The sequence below is a fragment of the Myotis yumanensis genome, unplaced genomic scaffold, assembly GCF_028538775.1.
Source record: "Myotis yumanensis isolate MYYU_CA2020_CCGP unplaced genomic scaffold, mMyoYum1.0.hap1 SCAF_7, whole genome shotgun sequence".
NCBI lineage: Eukaryota > Metazoa > Chordata > Mammalia > Chiroptera > Vespertilionidae > Myotis > Myotis yumanensis.
Window position 1 is genome coordinate 33,624,812 of NW_027223758.1, and position 16,169 is coordinate 33,640,980.

The following is a 16,169-nucleotide window of genomic DNA, read 5'->3' on the forward strand; positions in this document are numbered from 1 at the left end:
GTTCCTCTGTGTCCTGGCCCTTCTCTCCCTACACCCAGGATCCAGATGGGGAAACTGAGGCTCTGGAAGGAAGCCTCAGCCACTCTGACATGAGGGAGTGTGGGGACAGTGAGCTTCCACACCCTCAGGCCTTCCTCTGATGGGGGCACAATACACCCATTTCTCCTGCTGCCCCAAGCGGGCAGCCAGAGAAGGCCAAAGGCCAGGGCTCTGTCACTCTGGGCCGTACCCGGGACAGCCGCTCCCCTCCCCCCGATGAGAGAAGTCACCAGGAGAGCTCAGAGAGCTGGGACCCAGGAGCCCCCCTTCTGGCAGAAAATCCAGAGCGGGGACTGGTGCCTGCCCCTGAGCCTTGAGAGGGATAAGCGGTGCCCCCTTTACCACTGGCATTTGAACCCTCTGCCCTCCAGCCCCATGAGCTCCGTCCCGGACACCCCCAGCGCTGCTTCTCCCGGCGTGGCACCCTGTGTCCTCTCACGCTGCAGGCCAGGCCTGGGGGGGGACACAGACCCAGTTTCCATTTCCTCTCTGCCACTCCGGTGCCATCTGGAGTCGAAGCTAGGACCCCAGACTCTCCAAGCCTGCGACTCCTCCATGTCAAATGAGGATGTCACCCCATCCCACACAGGATTGGCGAGAGGATAGCTGCTGGGATGGAGTAAATGTCACGAATGGTCACAGTGATCCTGACCCATCGTGACGGGGGCAGCTGAGTCACAGAGTTTGGGATTGGAGAGCCAGTCCCTCAGGCCAGGCCAGCCTCACTCCCTGCCTGCTGTCTCTCATGGTTGCCTCCCTCCTCTCTCTACCCCATTCCCTGCTCCCCCTCCCTCTGCCTGCCTGGGAAACTCCCCGAGAAAGTCCCCAGCAGGAGAAGTCCTCATGTGGAGTATTTCCACCCGGATCTCTCACCTGCCACCCAACCCCACACCACAGCCACCCCACACAGACCAGGCTTCCCGGCCCTCAGCCCCCAACCATCCAGCAAGCTGACCCTCATCATCACACTGGCTTTATTGGCCGAGAGCCACAGAGGACACCTCACGGGGGCTCTGCTTCCCCTCCCCCCGAGTCTGTCCGGAGGCCCTGGGGGTGGGTTGAGTGTCCACACTCCAATCTTGGCTTCCTGTCGCAGTTGTCGTTGCCTTGCCAGCCCTGGGTCCTTTGAGAGCTCCCCGATCCTACAGCCAGGCTCAGCCTGGCCGGCGGAGTGGCAGGGACTGCCCAAGGCCAGGCCGGCTTCACTCAAAGAAGAACATTCCTGGTGTCCGGTATAGGCAGGGGGTCAGCCCCAACGGGAAGCCAGAGCCTCCCTGGACAGGGAAGCTGCCTGCAGCCCAGGGCTCCTTGGGATCGGCTGTCAGGGGCAGCGGGGCCCGCAGTGAAGCAGGAGGGGTGGGAGGCGCCGGGGAGGGCGCTGCTGAGGCCAAGAGGTGCTCCAGGCCGGGGTCGGGGCCCACGCAGAAATTCAGGGCCTGCAGCCGGCACTGGTAGCTGCTCCCAAGGCCCGCCTCGGGGGTCAGGATGGGCGTAGGGGCCTTGCTAAAACCCTCAGCCTCCGAGAAGCTGGCAGGAAAGCCAAAGGCCGGGCACGAGGAAGACGAGGTGCCCATGGGGAGCTCCCCTGAGCCTGCAGGCTTGGGTGTGGGCACCTCTTTGGGCTCCGCAGATGGCCGGGGCCTGACATCGGTGGTGGCCGGGCACATGCTGGCTGGCAAGGTCCCCACCAGTCCCCCAAAAGTTAGGCTTTTGGGCTCCGGCAGCTCTGGCAGGAACGGGCACTGCCTGCCCGTCATGGTATCGGGGACTCCGGGGTCCTCCTGGCTGGTGGCTCTGAGGGGTCCTCGGCGTGCTTTGGCCGGGCCCGTGGTGCCCTCGGCACCTGCTCGCCGGGTGAAGCGTCGGCGTCGGCGCAGGAAGCTGCCGTGCTCGAACATGTCGTGACAGTCGGGGTCCAGGGTCCAGTAGCTGCCCTTGCCTGGCTTGCGGTCGTCACGGGGCACCTTGACAAAGCACTCGTTGAGTGACAGGTTGTGGCGAATGCTGTTCTGCCAGCCGGGCCGGTTGTGGCGGTAGAAGGCGAAGCGGCCCATGATGTAGCGATAGATGCCGCTGAGCGTGGCCCGCTGCCCAGGGGAGCTCTGGATGGCCATGGCGATCAGGGCTATGTAGCTGTAGGGGGGCTTGGTGGGCTCGGCTGCAGGGGCCAGGGGCCCGGGTGGGGGCTGCTGTTGCATGCTGGCTGGGCTGGCCGGGCTGGCGGCTGCCAGGACCATGGGAGCCAGGCACTGCGTCCAGGGCTGGTGTCCGGTACAGCCCGCCCAGGCTGGTTAAAAGGCCCGCTGGCCCAGCCTCCCAGCCTGGAAAGGCAAAAAGGGGTGGGCCCGCCAGGCTGCCCTCCCTTCTCCCCTTACCCCCCTCCTCCAAGGCCCAAGAGGGGCGGGCAGGAGAGGCCTGGATTGGGAAGTTTTGAGCAGCTGCCAGGGGTAAGAAGTTGGGAAGGAAGGGACTGAGTGAGACCCTCAGCCCACATGTGCTGTGTGGTGGTGGCTGCGGGGGGTGGGGGGGGTGGGGTGGGGGGGGTGGTGATGTGAAACAGAGGGAGACAGAGATAGAAATAAAAAGAGATAGAGGCAGAGATGTAAAGAGACAGAGATAGTGGGGAAAAAAGAGACAGAGACAGACAAAGAGAGGAAGAGATATAGCAAGAGACAGAGACACACACAGAGAGATAGAGGCAGAGACATAAAGAGACAAAGATAAGACAGAAAATACACACACGTGCACACATACACGCACGTAGTATACAGAAAAAGAGTCACTGAAATAGAGAAATAAACCTACAGAGATAGAGAGAAAAAGGAGGATACAGAGAGAGACACACACAAGACACAAGAGAGGGAGGGGTAGAGAGACAGAGAGAGACAGTCATCCCTGATGAGAGAGGGGAGAAGTTAGAACCTAAGTGCTGAGCTAGGGAACTGGGAGTCTCCGTGCGAAAAGCCACCAGGGCTTCTCCAGTCCCCACCTCCAGTTCCCCTTTCCTCCTCTCCTCCTCCCAGGCCGTGGTCTTCTCCCTACTCCCCACAATGCAGAGCCCTTGAGGCCACACTATTTATTCCCTAATCTCCTCTCAGTAGGGTGGATGTGGATGTGGGGTGGGGCACCTGGGATGGTGATGAGAGCCAGCCAAACCCCGTCGGCTGAGTCCTGGCGCCCTCTAGTGGTGCAGGGAGGACAGACATTTGGGCAGAGATATGCCCTCTCCCATGAGGTGTCTCAAGCAAGTCCCTGACCCTGGCTGAGCCTGTTTCCCATCTCTAAAGTGGAGCTGGTGACTCTTCATCTGTTTGGGCTGCGGTGAGGAGGCAAAAGACTCCCTTACATAGTATCCAGCACCCTCTGCGAGCCTAGCACAGAGTAGGACATGGTTGAGGACTGTCACTCTGAACTGAGCTCCCTGCCAGCTGCAGTCTTGGGCCAGGGGTACAAAAAAAAGCCCAGCACAGACACTCAGGACTTCTGGAAGATGGGGCAGCCTCCTCCATGTTCTCTGAACCACAAGTAACCAAGTCAGAGGGCACCTACTGTGTGCCACTTTCCATGCCAGGTCCATTCACCTCCCTTCTCCACATTTACTTCTCAGACCAACCCTGCTCCAGAGGCCTCCAGAGCTGCTTTTGGATAGATGAGGACTCTGAGGCTTAGAGAAGTGCAGTGACTTGGTTAAGGTCACACAGCTAGGGAATGAAAAGGCTAGGGTTTCAACCTCGGTCCTAGGATTCTGTAACTCCTTAACATCACCTCTCCTGTGAGGGGCAGGGATAGAGAAATCCCTGGGGCTCCACTGGAAAACAGGCTGTGAACCCCAATAGAGTAGGGACCATGCTGTTTTGCTCTATCCCAATGTCCAGCATTGGCCTGGAACAGGTGTTCAACCAACATTTGTTGAATGAATTTAAAAAACAGTGATCTGATTGACTTCTGTCCTTTGTTGAATCATAGTCTCACCCCCATAAAAGTGACTTTTTAAAAATATATATATTCTTATTTGTTTCAGAGAAGAAGGGAGAGAAAGAGGGAGAGGGAGAGGGAGAGGGGGAGAGAGGGAGAGAGAGAGAGAGAGAGAGAGAGAGAGAGAAACATCAATGATGAGAGAGAATCATTGATCGGCTGCTTCCTGCACACCCCACACTGAGGATCGAGTCCACATCCTGAGCATGTGCCTTGACCAGGAATCAAACTGTGACCTCCTGGTTCATAGGTCCACACTCAACCACTGAGCCATGCCATCCGGGCAACATGTGACTTATTAATGTATCACCGAAAGAGATTTATTATGACGCCACCTGTAAAAGCAGCCCTAACAAGTCGGAAATCAGAAAAGGGGCAGAAAACAGTGACTTACTGACAAAGCAGGGCCAGCTGCCCTCATGGTGGAGGGGCTCCCCTCCCAGTCTCAGGAATTTCCTACAACTTACAGTTTGTAGAGTTTGCAGGGGCTCGGGGAGGGGCTGGACTCCTCCTAGTTCCCACTTTGGCTTCTACCTCAGGGCTCTGCTTGGGGGCCTGACTCAGTTTCTCCGAAGAAAGTGTCTCCTGGAGCTGGTGGTTTAGTGGTTAGCGTCCAAGGTCCCAGGGTCAGGCCAAGTCCTCTGTTCTGGGACCCCCTCCCCGCACCCCAGACCCAGGTAGGAGGAAGAGTCTGGAAACTCAGAGCCCCTCAGAGGTAAACGCAGCTTTAAGCAAAGCTTGTCATGGATCAGTCGCAGGTAAGGTCTGTTTTAGATGAACTGCTATAGGCATGTTGGGCTCTCCACAAAGAAACAAAGTCTTATTTCTTCTGCTCTAATTGCTGTTTCTGGAATCTCAAGGTCCAGTTCGGTTTCCGCCTGACACCCCAGGCCCAGCTGTGAGGCCATCCACCTACACACTGCGCTCCAGGGCTGCATCTCCGCAGCTCAGAGGTTGAAGCCCATGCTCGGTGGGGGGTGGGGGGAGGCCCGAGTCCACTGGCTCAGTTTGGGCAGAGCTGGGGTGGGCTCTGCGTCCTGTGGGGGGCTGACTTTAGAAGGTGTGAGGAAGAAGTGGCTGCTCAGGGCTGACTCAGCTGCGTCATCAAGTGAGCGATGCCATCAGGGGTGTGGGGCCTGGGGCCTCGCCGCCGGGCACGGTGGTTGCGGTGCTTTGTGTGCAGGAGGAGCTCTCGGGCAAAGACTGGCTCCACCTGCAGGGGTGGGAGGTGAGACAATGGGCCGACTCTCTCCGTTACCCACCTTCTTTGTTCCCGTGGGCAGTCACAGCCCTAATGATGGCCCCTCCCCACACATTTTACATGCAGGGTCATACTGATCAAAGGGGCATAGAGCAGGTCAGGGGCAGAGCTGGGACTAGAGGGAGCAGTGGGGGGCTGTTAGGAGGGGACTGGAGGGTGTGGGGACTGGAGCGGGGAGGTGACTCACGTGGGCCATGAGGAGCCGCTCCTGGGGCTGGTCAGGGGGGCCCGGGTACTCCTCGCCAAAGCACAGACGGATCTGGTACTCGGGCTCTGGGCGACCGTCCTGCAGGTGGGCCCGCAGTTCTGCGGGCACTGAGACTGTAGGGGCTGGGCCAAGGTGGGACTTCCCACCTGGTGCCCACCTTGCGCTCATATCCCATGCCCATGTCCTGTGAGCCCGCATCCCCATTGTGTACACACATGCCCTATGCCCACTTCCACATCTATGCCTACATCCGTTCCCACTTCCAGCGCTTATGCCCCATGTCTTGTGCCCCGACGCTCACTGCTCGGCCTTTATGCCCATCCATGCCCAGTGCCACTCACCTAGCCTATCTTGTGCCCAGTGCCCCTGTCGCCCACCTATGCCTAGTGCCCTGCCCTATGACAACACACCTGCACACGCCTCTGCGTATGCCCCAAACCCAATGCCCCCAGCCTGTTCCCGCCTCTATCTCCCAGATGTTTACATCAATACCTGTGCCCAGCTCTCCTGATGGCCATCTTTGTTCCCACTCCCGGTGCTTCTGTGCCATGTCCTTTGTTTCGATGTCCACCCCAGGCCCAGCCTCCTGAAGCCCATGGCCCTGCTCCCACACCTCGTGTGCCCACTCTCCTCTGCCCACATCCCTTTGCCCCCCCTTGTGTCCAGCCGCCCCGGCCCCACCCGCTCCACCTACCAGCGAGGAAGCGGCGCGTGTCCAGCAGCTGGCAGGTGCGCTCGCGCTCCAGCTTGTTGGGCTGCGCGCGGTGCGGGGCGAGCGGGCCGCGCCAGTACACGCGGCCCTGGCACAGGCGCTTGGCGAACACGCCCTCGGGCGCCACCCACAGCAGCACCCCGCGCTGCAGGTGCGGCAGCAGGCGCCGCAGCACGCGGGCTCCGGGCGGCGGCTCCGGGAAGCGAACCTGGGCCACTCGGGACGGCCCCAGGAGGCGCTCCGCCGCGGAGTCCACGGCTGCGCGCGGGCCCAGACGGCAGCCCTCGGCTGTGCGCGCGGTGGCTTCCCGCACCAGCTCCGCCCCATAGAACAGTCGCACGTGCAGCCAGCAATCTGCGGAGAGGGGCCAGGAGGCCGCCTGGTGAGGGTGGCGCCAGCTCCCACCTGCCGCCCCCCGCCCCCCCCCCCCCCCCCTGCGTCTCAGCACTCAACAGGGCAGAGGGCCCTGAGGCGCTCCCACCCCCCACCTCAGGGAGTTTGGGCGGTTCCTCCGAGAAGTGATAGCAATCATCCTAGCAGTGGCGGTGGTGGCAAATAATCGCAGCTTCCAGTATAAACGAAATGGTGGTTGAGCTTCAGAAGCAGAGAGTCCGGGACTCTGTACAATGGGGGCATCACACCGAGGCCCTCCAGCCCCACCGCTGGGATGTTAGGAGCTTCTTCCCAGCAAGTACATGAATGCCGGTGGAATTAACCACAGAGCAGCGGCCGCCCCTGTGAGGAGCCAGCAGTGGCTCAGTGGTTAGGGCTGTGGGCTCTGCAGCCAGGCCCCGGGCTTTGAACCTCTCACTGGCACTTCGGAGCTGTGAGGCACGTTCCCGGGTCACTAGCTGTGCGACCCTGGGCGAGGTCCTTAACCTCTGTCTGGCTTCTGCATCGGAGGCTCTCTCTCTCAGGACTGTGGGGAGAGCTTAGAAGGATGCCTGGGAGACGAAGCCCTCAGCAAAAGCTGGCTGTCGTTAGTGGAGTCTGGGCTGGGTACTTCGGGTGGGAGACAGAGGCTAACGGGCCCCAGCCCGGGCCTGCACAGTGGTCAGAAGGGAGAGCCTTTAGATTCCTTACCGGGGTTGCTGAAGTCCCCAGAGGGCGAAGGGCTCCGGAAGTGTGAGAGGTCCTGAGCCTGGTACCCTGGGGACGGAGGGACGCACTCAGGCACCACCCACCCTTAGATCAAGGGCCTGGAGGAGGCCAGGGAGGATGCAGGGGTGGGTGAGGAAGCCCAGTACTTACTGTGGTCAGCCAGAGGGCCTAGGAGCCAGGCAGCCGGTGCCAATGAGCCCTGCTGGGCCAGCCGGGGGGGCTGCTCCCTGTCCTCATCCTCGGTGGCTAATCCGGAGCCAGCCTGAGCACCAGGAGAGAGGGTAGTGAGGTGGGAGAGGAGCTCCCAGGCTGTCTGCCGTGGGGCAGAGGGAGGTCTGGGTAGGCTGAAGGCCACCTGGGGTTGACAGGAATTTGAGGTTTCAGGGCTCCAGACCTTTCCCCCATAGAGGTAAAAAGAGAGTTGATGGGGTTGTTGGAGGTGATGGCGTCAGAGATGAAGCTCACTATGATAGGGGGGAAAGTGCTAGGAGTGAAAGGGGAACAGAAGTGATAGAGATAGCGGGACAGAGTGATGGAATGGATGCTGATAGGAGCACTAGAGAGAGAGGAATGGATTAGACTGATGGGGGGATGGGGACAGAGCAATGAACCACTGATGATGGGGGAGAGGTGACGGGGTGGAGATAGTAGGGGTGATACAGACAGTGATGGAGATGGAGATGGTGGGGTGAGAGAGCTATAGGTGATGACAGTGAAGGGAATTCAGTGGTAGAACTGGATCTCATGGGGTGACTGGGGTCAGGGTAATGGACCCACTGGTGAATAGGGGTCAGGGAGGAAGCTTGGAGAAAATGGCGTTGATGCAGACAGTGATGGAGCTGAAGATAACGGAGGTGATGGCAACAGTGAGGGAGCTGCACAGGATGGAGGCGAAGTGCATAGAATGATGGAGTTGAAAGTGATGGCAGAGGTGAAGTAGAGCTGATGGGAAGGGTGGGCATGGAGGGGGCGAGAGCATGTGTTGGAGACCATAGAGAGGGTGGTTTGGGTACAAGGTGACAGCTGGCAAGGCTGAGGGCTGCAGGGGACACACTGACCTGGTCTGTCCTGCAGGCGGACTCCATCACTCCTCTAAGGGGCTCCTGCTGGCTCTGGAGAACGCCCTCCTCTTCAGAGGAAACACTAGCCCTGGAAACTAGATGGAGTAAGAGATAGACTATTGTTTCCTGGCCCCCAAGGGGACCCCCCTCAACTGAGATGATCCCAGACAAGGGTACCCCAGCTCACTGCATAATCTCAGGCAAGACCCACCTCTCTCTGGGCCTGTTTCCTCCTTTTCAAATGGGGAGATTAACTGGTTGGTTTAAGGGTCCTTCTCTGTTTACCTGCCCATGAGTTTAAGCTCAATAAGCCCACCATTTCCCATTTTACGATGTGCAAAGTGAGGTTCTTATTGCCCAGAGAGCCATTCTTGGCCACTACCTCCAGGGGCAAGACGGTACCTGGGCCATGGGCACTGTCCGACACAAGCTGGTAGACCTTGTAGGGGTTGGAGATGTCCAGCTGGCTGCGCTCACGCACCTCACGGAAGTCCACGCTCTTGTTGAGAGCACAGCGAAGCCGTGTTTTCCAGGTGGAGGGGTCCTCCTTGTCAGTGCCCTCCAGGTGCTTGCCCTTGTGTATGGCCCAGGCCTGGGGATGAGCAAGGGTATTTGGGCAGGAGTATCCTGGGGTAGGGGGACTGGTGTTACAAAAAGGAATGAGGGCCTCCCTTGCCTCTCACCCTTCTCTCTCTCTCTCTGATCCTTTGTCCCTTCACCTCTCCATCCTTTCCTTTCTTCTTTCCTCCCTCCCTCCATCTAGCCCATATTCCTTGAACTCCTACTGTGTGTCAGGCCCGAGTTAGGAACTGAACGGGAAACAAGACAGACATGGTCCCTGCTCTCAAGGAGCTCCAGTCTGATGGGAAAAGACAGCTGCAAACAGCTCAGTGGTAACAGCTATATTCCAGATTATGGATTGTGATACATAAAAAATAAATAGGATGACAGGATATAAAATAATGTGGTGAGTTGCTACCTGGAGAACCACAAAATTAAATCTTAACCTATTGCCACATACAAAGAGTGGACTCCAGAAGATAAACAAACCAAAAGTAAGAGGTAAACTTATGAAATTAATAGAAGATAACATAGGAGAAAAACTTCTAGGAGCAGAGAATGCTTGGAAACAAAACTTCAAAGGCATGAACCATAAGGCAAAACAAATTAACCATGTCTGAAATGAGCAAGGGGCTAAATCTGGGACATACAAAAAACTTCTGCAAATCAACAAGAATGAATGATTTATAGAAAAGGAAACCATAAGCCCATGAACATACAAGTATTTAAATGCATTAGAGTTAGAGAAATGCAAATAAACATAGAGATATCTCTTGTAAGCTGACATTTAGCCAGTTGGATAATGTCAGGAGTTGGTAGCGATGTGGGCAGAGTTGATGGGCGTGGAATGGGTGCAGAGCGTCTAGAGCAGTGGTTCTCAACCTTCCTAATGCCCCGGCCCTTTAATACAGTTCCTCATGTTGTGGTGACCCCCAACCATAAAATTATTTTCATTGCTACTTCATAACTGTAATTTTGCTACTGTTTTGAATCATAATGTAAATATCTGATATGCAGGATGTGTTTTCATTGTTACAAATTGAACATAATTAAAGCATAGTGATTAATCACAAAAACAATATGTAATTATATATGTGTTTTCCGATGGTCTTAGGCGACCCCTGTGAAAGGGTCGTTTGACCCCCAAAGGGGTCGAGACCTACAGGTTGAGAACTGCTGGTCTAGATGGTCATCTGGCATGCCTAGTTGAATTAAGTAGAAACATACCCTGTGAGTAGAAATTCCAATTCAAAAGGAGTTCTCACAGAGGCTCGTGAAGGGCCCAGGGATATCTACTGCAGGAATACTGTGGTGCTATGTCCATCCCTGGGAAAGTGGATGGGGTGTGTGTGTGCAATGGATATCCACTATAGAGTCTAGGCAGCATCTAGAAGCATTTTCTTTTTCTTTTTTTTCCTAATATATTTTATTGATTTTTTTACAGAGAGAAAGGGGAGGGATAGAGAGTTAGAAACATCGATGAGAGAGAAACATCAATCAGCTGCCTCCTGCACACTCCCTACTGGGATGTGCCCGCAACCAAGGTACAGCCCTTGACCGGACTCGAACCTGGGACCCTTGAGTCCGCAGGCTGACGCTCTATCCACTGAGCCAAACCGGTTAGGGCTAGAAGCATTTTCATCAAGTGATCAATAACTTTGTTTTGTGTGTATTTCCACAGGATACCTTATAGATATCAGTATATAAAACTCTAATATGCAAATAGACTGAACAATGGAACAACGGAACGACCAGTCACTATGACGTGCACTGACCACCAGGGAGCGCGCACAGAACATGGTGGACACTGAACGGCTGCGGTGGGATGGTGAAGCAGGTGAGTGGGGGCGACAGACCAAGCAGGTTGCCACTGTCATGGGGCAAGCCTCTGGTGGTGACTGAAAATTCTTTGCTCCCGTGCTGCAGTCCCACCCAGTGCCAGCCTGATCACCCCAAACGGTTTCTCCACCTCCCCCTGGTCCTGAGGGGCAATTGGGGCGGCACCTGCAGCCGCAGCCGGGGCACAGGAGCAGCTCCTGATGGCCCCTGAGGGATTCTCCACCTCCACATGCGGGGGTTGCAGGCTCGATCCCCGGTAGGGGGCGTGCAGGAGGCAGCTGATCCATGTATTGTCTCACTTTGATGTTTCTCTCTTCTCCTCCTCCTCCTCCTCCTCCTCCTCCTCCTCCACCTCCTCCTCCTTCTCTCTCTCTCTCTCTCTCTCTCTCTCTAAAAATCAGTAAAAATATTTTTTAAAAGAGCACAAAAATATTTAAAATGTGGCACTAAATAGAGGGCAAAAAGGACATTTGCTTATCGTATGAGAGCCGAAACAAGAAGGCAGAGCGTCACCTGTTCACCCTCAGCTGGGAATGTGCACGCCCAGGGACTTAGATTGTTCACTCGTCTGCAGGTGTCTGTAAGCGGCCACAACAGTGCCTGGGTGTTGACTTGGGGGTTACAGATTTCAGCGAGTGAGTGAATTTGCGAACATGAAATCCACAAATAATGTATGTGGTGGAGAAAGGTGGAGAGGAACAAGGAATAGACAGGCTGAAGCTGGATCATGAATGTCCTCAAAGGCCAAGCTGTATCCCCTGGGCTTTGGGCACCAGGAAGGTGTGAAGCCAGGGAGTCACATGTGTGTGTCAGTGGTGGGTTGAGGGATGTTCAAAGCAGCCAGAAGGATGGGGAGGGCCAGCCTGCAGAATCTCTCCCCTCTGAACAGCAGCACATAAGGCCATGCAAACACTTATTTAATACTGAGCACCTACTGTGGTCCAGGCTCTGTGCTCAGTGTCACCGGGCACTTACAATTCATAGCGAAAGTGGTTTCAGTGGGGGAAGCAGAGGGAATCAGGGATGAATGGGGAGAAGCTCTGAGTTAGACTTAATAAATGCATTGAATGAATGCATCGGGGGAGACTCTTGAGGAAGAAGCGTTTAAGCTGAGCCCGATGACAGTTGGCAGGTGAACATGAAAATGAAGGTGCTCTAGCAGAGGGAACAGCAGGTGCCAAGGTCCAATGGTGAGAGAGCCAGGAAGCATTTGGAAACGGAAAGAACTCTCAGGCTGGGTTTACAGTTGGGGAGGGGAGGGAGTGGAGAGAGATGAGGTCAGGGATGAGCAGTTCCTCCAGGGCTTTGAGGCCACGATAAAGAGTTGAGACTTTACCACAAGGGCAATGCAGAGCTATGGGAGGATTCCGAGTAGGGGAGCAGCAAGGCCAGATTTACATTTAGAAAGATCCCTCTGGAGGACTGAGGGGAGAGCTGAGAGACAGGGGGACCAGGGAGTTCAATGAGGTCACAGCAGACGTCCTGGTGAGAGATTGTAGAATGGGTCCCAGTCGACGGATGGAAGAAGGTTCTTTGGGAAGAGCCAGCAGGCCTTGGTAGTGGAGAAGAATGAGACTGGAAGGGAGGAAGGAAGCCAGGGCTCAGGTCCCTGGCTCTGGGATCTGGGTGGCAATGTGTGCAATATTCCATTTCTAGAAACGGATGCTGGTAGGGGCAAGCTGGTGCGCGTGGTGTTGAAGATAGAGGTCTGGGGACTATGAGACCAACAGGCTTGGGCTCCATGCTGAGGCTGTGGAAGGGGAGAATGGGACATGAAGATGAAGGTCCAGGAGTGGATGCTGAGAGCCCCAAAATAGGAGAGGAGGGAGGGGTTGGAAGCTGAGAAGCAGGGGCCATGAAGGTAGGAGAACAATGGAGGGCAGGGTGTGTGTGTGAGGGGAGGCAGAGATTCTGGAAACCAAATGAATGTGTTTCAAGGAGGAGGGAGGGTGCCCCAGATCCAGGACGCCCCCCCACCCCCACCAGGGGTCAAAGAAGATGACAGTGATGGCATCCTTAGATTTGGCACCTAAAAACATTAGCAGGAGGGACAGAAGCCAGAAGGGGCAGAGGACGGGGAGAAGGAATTGGGGGGCTATGAGTGAGGGAGTTGGTGGCCAGGAGACTCTTTCCAGGAGATGGGGAGACCAGAGGATCGGGAGCTAGAGACAGTGCGGTGTTTGGGGTGCTGGTGGCCTGATACGTGGTTGGTTGGTTGGTTCCTTACTGCGTACGGGAGAGTCTGGACCTCACACGTTATGGGAAGTGAGTGATGACTGAAGAAAGGGAGGTAGCCCTGGAGGGGTAGGCCCCTGAGAAGGGCTGGTGCTGGGAAGCATGGAAAATGTCCCCAAGCGGAGGGAGTTCCCATCCATGGCACCTAATTTCACGCAGTGGAGAGGGAGGAGAGGCCTCTGTGAGACGTGGGGCTGGGTCGGTGCGGTCATGCAGCCACGGGGCTGCTGTTTTAAGAGGGAGTCTGAGGGTCTCCATCCGTGGAGAACACTAGAGACGATGGAAGCCAAGGGCCAGGCCAGCGCCCAGGTCACCCAGAGCATCGTCGCCTGTGCTCTAGGCGTTGGGGTTGGGGCCGTGCTCCTCCACAGCCCTCCCGGCCAGCCCCTGCCCCTTACCCTGAAGAGCGCCGCGTCCTGCTGTGCCTGGTACCCCTGCTTGGCCGCGTGCTTCCAGGGGATGCGGAAGAGGGTCTTGCCCTCGTCCTCCCAGCACAACCCCGGGTAGCTCCCGCTCTCGACCTGCAACACCAGCCAGTCACGGAGCCGCAGGGGACCCCCGGCCCCCGCCGTGGGTCCTCCGCCGTTGTCGCCGTCGGGGACCTTCCCTTCCTCCCTCCGCCAGGGGTCGCCGGCCATCGGGGATGCAGGGCTGGGGGGCAGCTCTGGGCCGGCAGCGACAGGGCCCCCAGCGCGAAGGGCGACAGCGGGGCCACCTGGGTGGTGCGTGGAGGCAGCGAAAGCGAAAGTCTGGCCCGGCAGGTTTCACTTTCCTTTCTGTCCCTTCTCCCGGGAGGCCCTTTGCTTTGGTCCCTCCCCGTGTAGCCTGGCCCAGAGGGCGTGGGGCCTCCTGCACAGGTCAGCTGGAGGGGCCAGGGAAGCCAAGGCCCATTGGGGGCAAGGCGTGGGACAGCCAGGGCTCTACCCGTGCCCAGGGGTGGTGGTGGTGTGTGTGTGTGGGGGGGGGGGGGGGGGGGGCTAGCGTCCCTGGCCCCTCCGCTGCACCTGCTTTCTGCTCTTCCCAGCCAGCGGGCCAGACAGTCGTGGGCCCCTTTGCAGAACTGGCCCGTAGAGGCTGGAAAGGTGTCGTGCTTCTCGAACTAAGCCCACTGGACTTGTAGAATGTGATTCTGATCCAGGGGGTCCATGGGCCACACGAGGGCAGCGATTTCCTTAAACCTTGGGAGCCCCCTTTATGGATGCTCGCCGGTGCGGCCTGCGAGAGCGGTTCCTGCACTGACCTGGGTTGGTGCTTGAGGCAGCGTGAGATCAGTGTAATTACCTCCTTTACTGTGAAGAAGACTGAAGCTGAGAGGGGGAAGCCCTATATCACGGTCTCACGGCTAATAGGTGGGGGAGCCAGGATCCAAACCTGTGTCTCTCTATCCCGAGAGCCCAGAAGCCTAAACAACAGCTACCGCCGGAGTCTAGGGGTTCCTGGTGGGGTCTGTGATCCGCCTGAGTGTCTCTGCATTTTTCTAGTTTGTATCTGTCATTAAATTGTCACTGGGGGTTTGTGATCTGAAAGAGGTCAAGTAGCTCGGACGGCTCCCCCCCTTGCTGTGTACATGGGGAAACTGAGGCTCCAAGAGAGAAGCCACCCCCTCTGCAGTGAGTGTGCAGAGCTGGGCGCCCAGCCACATTGGCCAGAGGCTGGTAGCACTGTCCTTCATGTGACCCTGTCAGAGGGGCCTTCATGCTCCCCACCCTCTGTCCCCATATTCCAGCAGCCACCCAGTTCGGACACTTCTAGTCATGCCAGGATTCAAACTCGGGCCTGAAGTGCTCCTTTGGGGCAGAAAGCATTTCACATGATTAAATACAAAATTATTTAAATAATACAAAATAATTGCACCAAAGCAGAGGCCGTTGGTGTGTCAGACGGATCCCTTCATTTGCCTAAGTGGCCAAGTTGTAGGAATTAGGAGGGTGGGGTCCGCAGCCAGACTGCCTGGATTCAACTCACCGCCCCGCCGCTTGCAAGCTGGTGACCTTGGGCACCAAGGGTTCCCTCCTAGGGTTGCTTGAGAATTAAGTGAGATGCAGGTAACATGTTTAACACATTGCCTGGCCCGTAGTGAGAGTCAATGTGTGAGTGGTACTATTGTTGTTGCTGAGTCACAGTGTGGTGAAAGCAATGATGGAAGCAGGGGGAGCATCATGAAGGACCTGCAACAGATCAAGGTGTTTGTTTTGTCCTATGATAATGGGGGGCCATAGAGGTTTTAAGGCGGGGAAGGTACCGATACAAATAGAATGGTGTATTTAACCCAGTGGATGGTGACCCCCCCCCCCCCCCCCCATTAGCCAGGACTACCGCAGGCTCCCTGCACTCTGCTGAGTCCAGCCGTCTTGCTTTCACACAGGATCCTTCCTCAGGGCCTTTTCACTTACTGTCTCTCCACCTAGAATGCTTCTCCCCAGAGAGCAGAACAGCTCCCTCCCCCACTCCCTGGCTTACGTTCCTTCTGTGTGTCTATCTGGCGTCTCTCCCACCAGAGTATCGGCAGCACGAGGGCACAGTGCTTGGTGCACAATGAGAGCCCTGTGCCGGTGGCTGTACTATTGTAGCTCTTTCAGAGCCCTCTCAACTCTGGGTTAATTTTAGTTGAGGAAAAGGCAGCTCCAGTGACCCCTGCTCATCCCTGAAGTCGCTTTGCTGCTTTATTGGGCTGCCTGGCCTTCTAGGTGGGCAGGGTCACTCCCACCAGCCGGGGGTGGATGCTCCTCTCCAGTAACCACCCAAACCAGAGAGAGCCGCTTCTTCGCAGCCCTCATGCCAGCCCCCCTCCTCTGGCTGTGTGTCCTCTGGCAAGCTGCCCGCCCCGGGATTAAGTGGACTCGGGTATGTAAAAGGTCAGGCTGCGGGAGGCATTTACCAGCTAGTATTTGTGAATAGGGAAGGGGAGGGCGTTGGAGGGGAAGAGGGGGCTCAGGCAGGGGAGTGGGGAGGGGAAGGGGATTCAAAGAGGAGGGAGACCGAGGCTGGGGAGGAATGGGGGGCGGGGGAGTGTCAGAGAAGCAGTCAGAATTCGGCCCAGAGGACTGCAGTTTTACCCGGGGTGGCCGTGGCCGGCTCCTCGGCCCCCACCCCTGTTTCCCGCAGGCTCCCGGCCCCTGGCAGAGTCCTGCCGCCGCACCTTCGCGCAGTAACTGGGAGGCACTCAGAAAAGCCGCT

At 57.0% G+C, this 16,169-nt stretch overlaps 2 protein-coding genes across 3 annotated transcripts; both read right to left on the minus strand.

Moving 5' to 3' along the window:
* Positions 1 to 1,001: 1,001 nt before the first annotated feature.
* On the minus strand, positions 1,002 to 2,345 carry FOXS1 (forkhead box S1). Its single transcript, XM_070420111.1, has one exon. The coding sequence runs from the start codon at positions 2,274 to 2,276 to the stop codon at positions 1,242 to 1,244; it is 1,035 nt and encodes a 344-aa protein (XP_070276212.1). The 5' UTR covers positions 2,277 to 2,345; the 3' UTR covers positions 1,002 to 1,241.
* A 2,710-nt stretch (positions 2,346 to 5,055) lies between these two features.
* On the minus strand, positions 5,056 to 13,630 carry LOC139013796 (interferon regulatory factor 4-like). 2 transcript variants are annotated; one of them, XM_070420109.1, is made up of 8 exons: positions 13,391 to 13,630; positions 8,760 to 8,949; positions 8,355 to 8,452; positions 7,447 to 7,558; positions 7,279 to 7,344; positions 6,178 to 6,549; positions 5,463 to 5,581; positions 5,056 to 5,227 (listed from the first exon to the last, which is right to left on the minus strand). In XM_070420109.1, the coding sequence occupies exons 1-8, from the start codon at positions 13,628 to 13,630 to the stop codon at positions 5,096 to 5,098; spliced, it is 1,329 nt and encodes a 442-aa protein (XP_070276210.1). In that variant the 3' UTR covers positions 5,056 to 5,095. The 2 variants fall into 2 exon arrangements, with proteins under 2 accessions (XP_070276210.1, XP_070276211.1); XM_070420110.1 differs by lacking the exon at positions 7,279 to 7,344.
* Between the last annotated feature and the right edge of the window lie 2,539 nt (positions 13,631 to 16,169).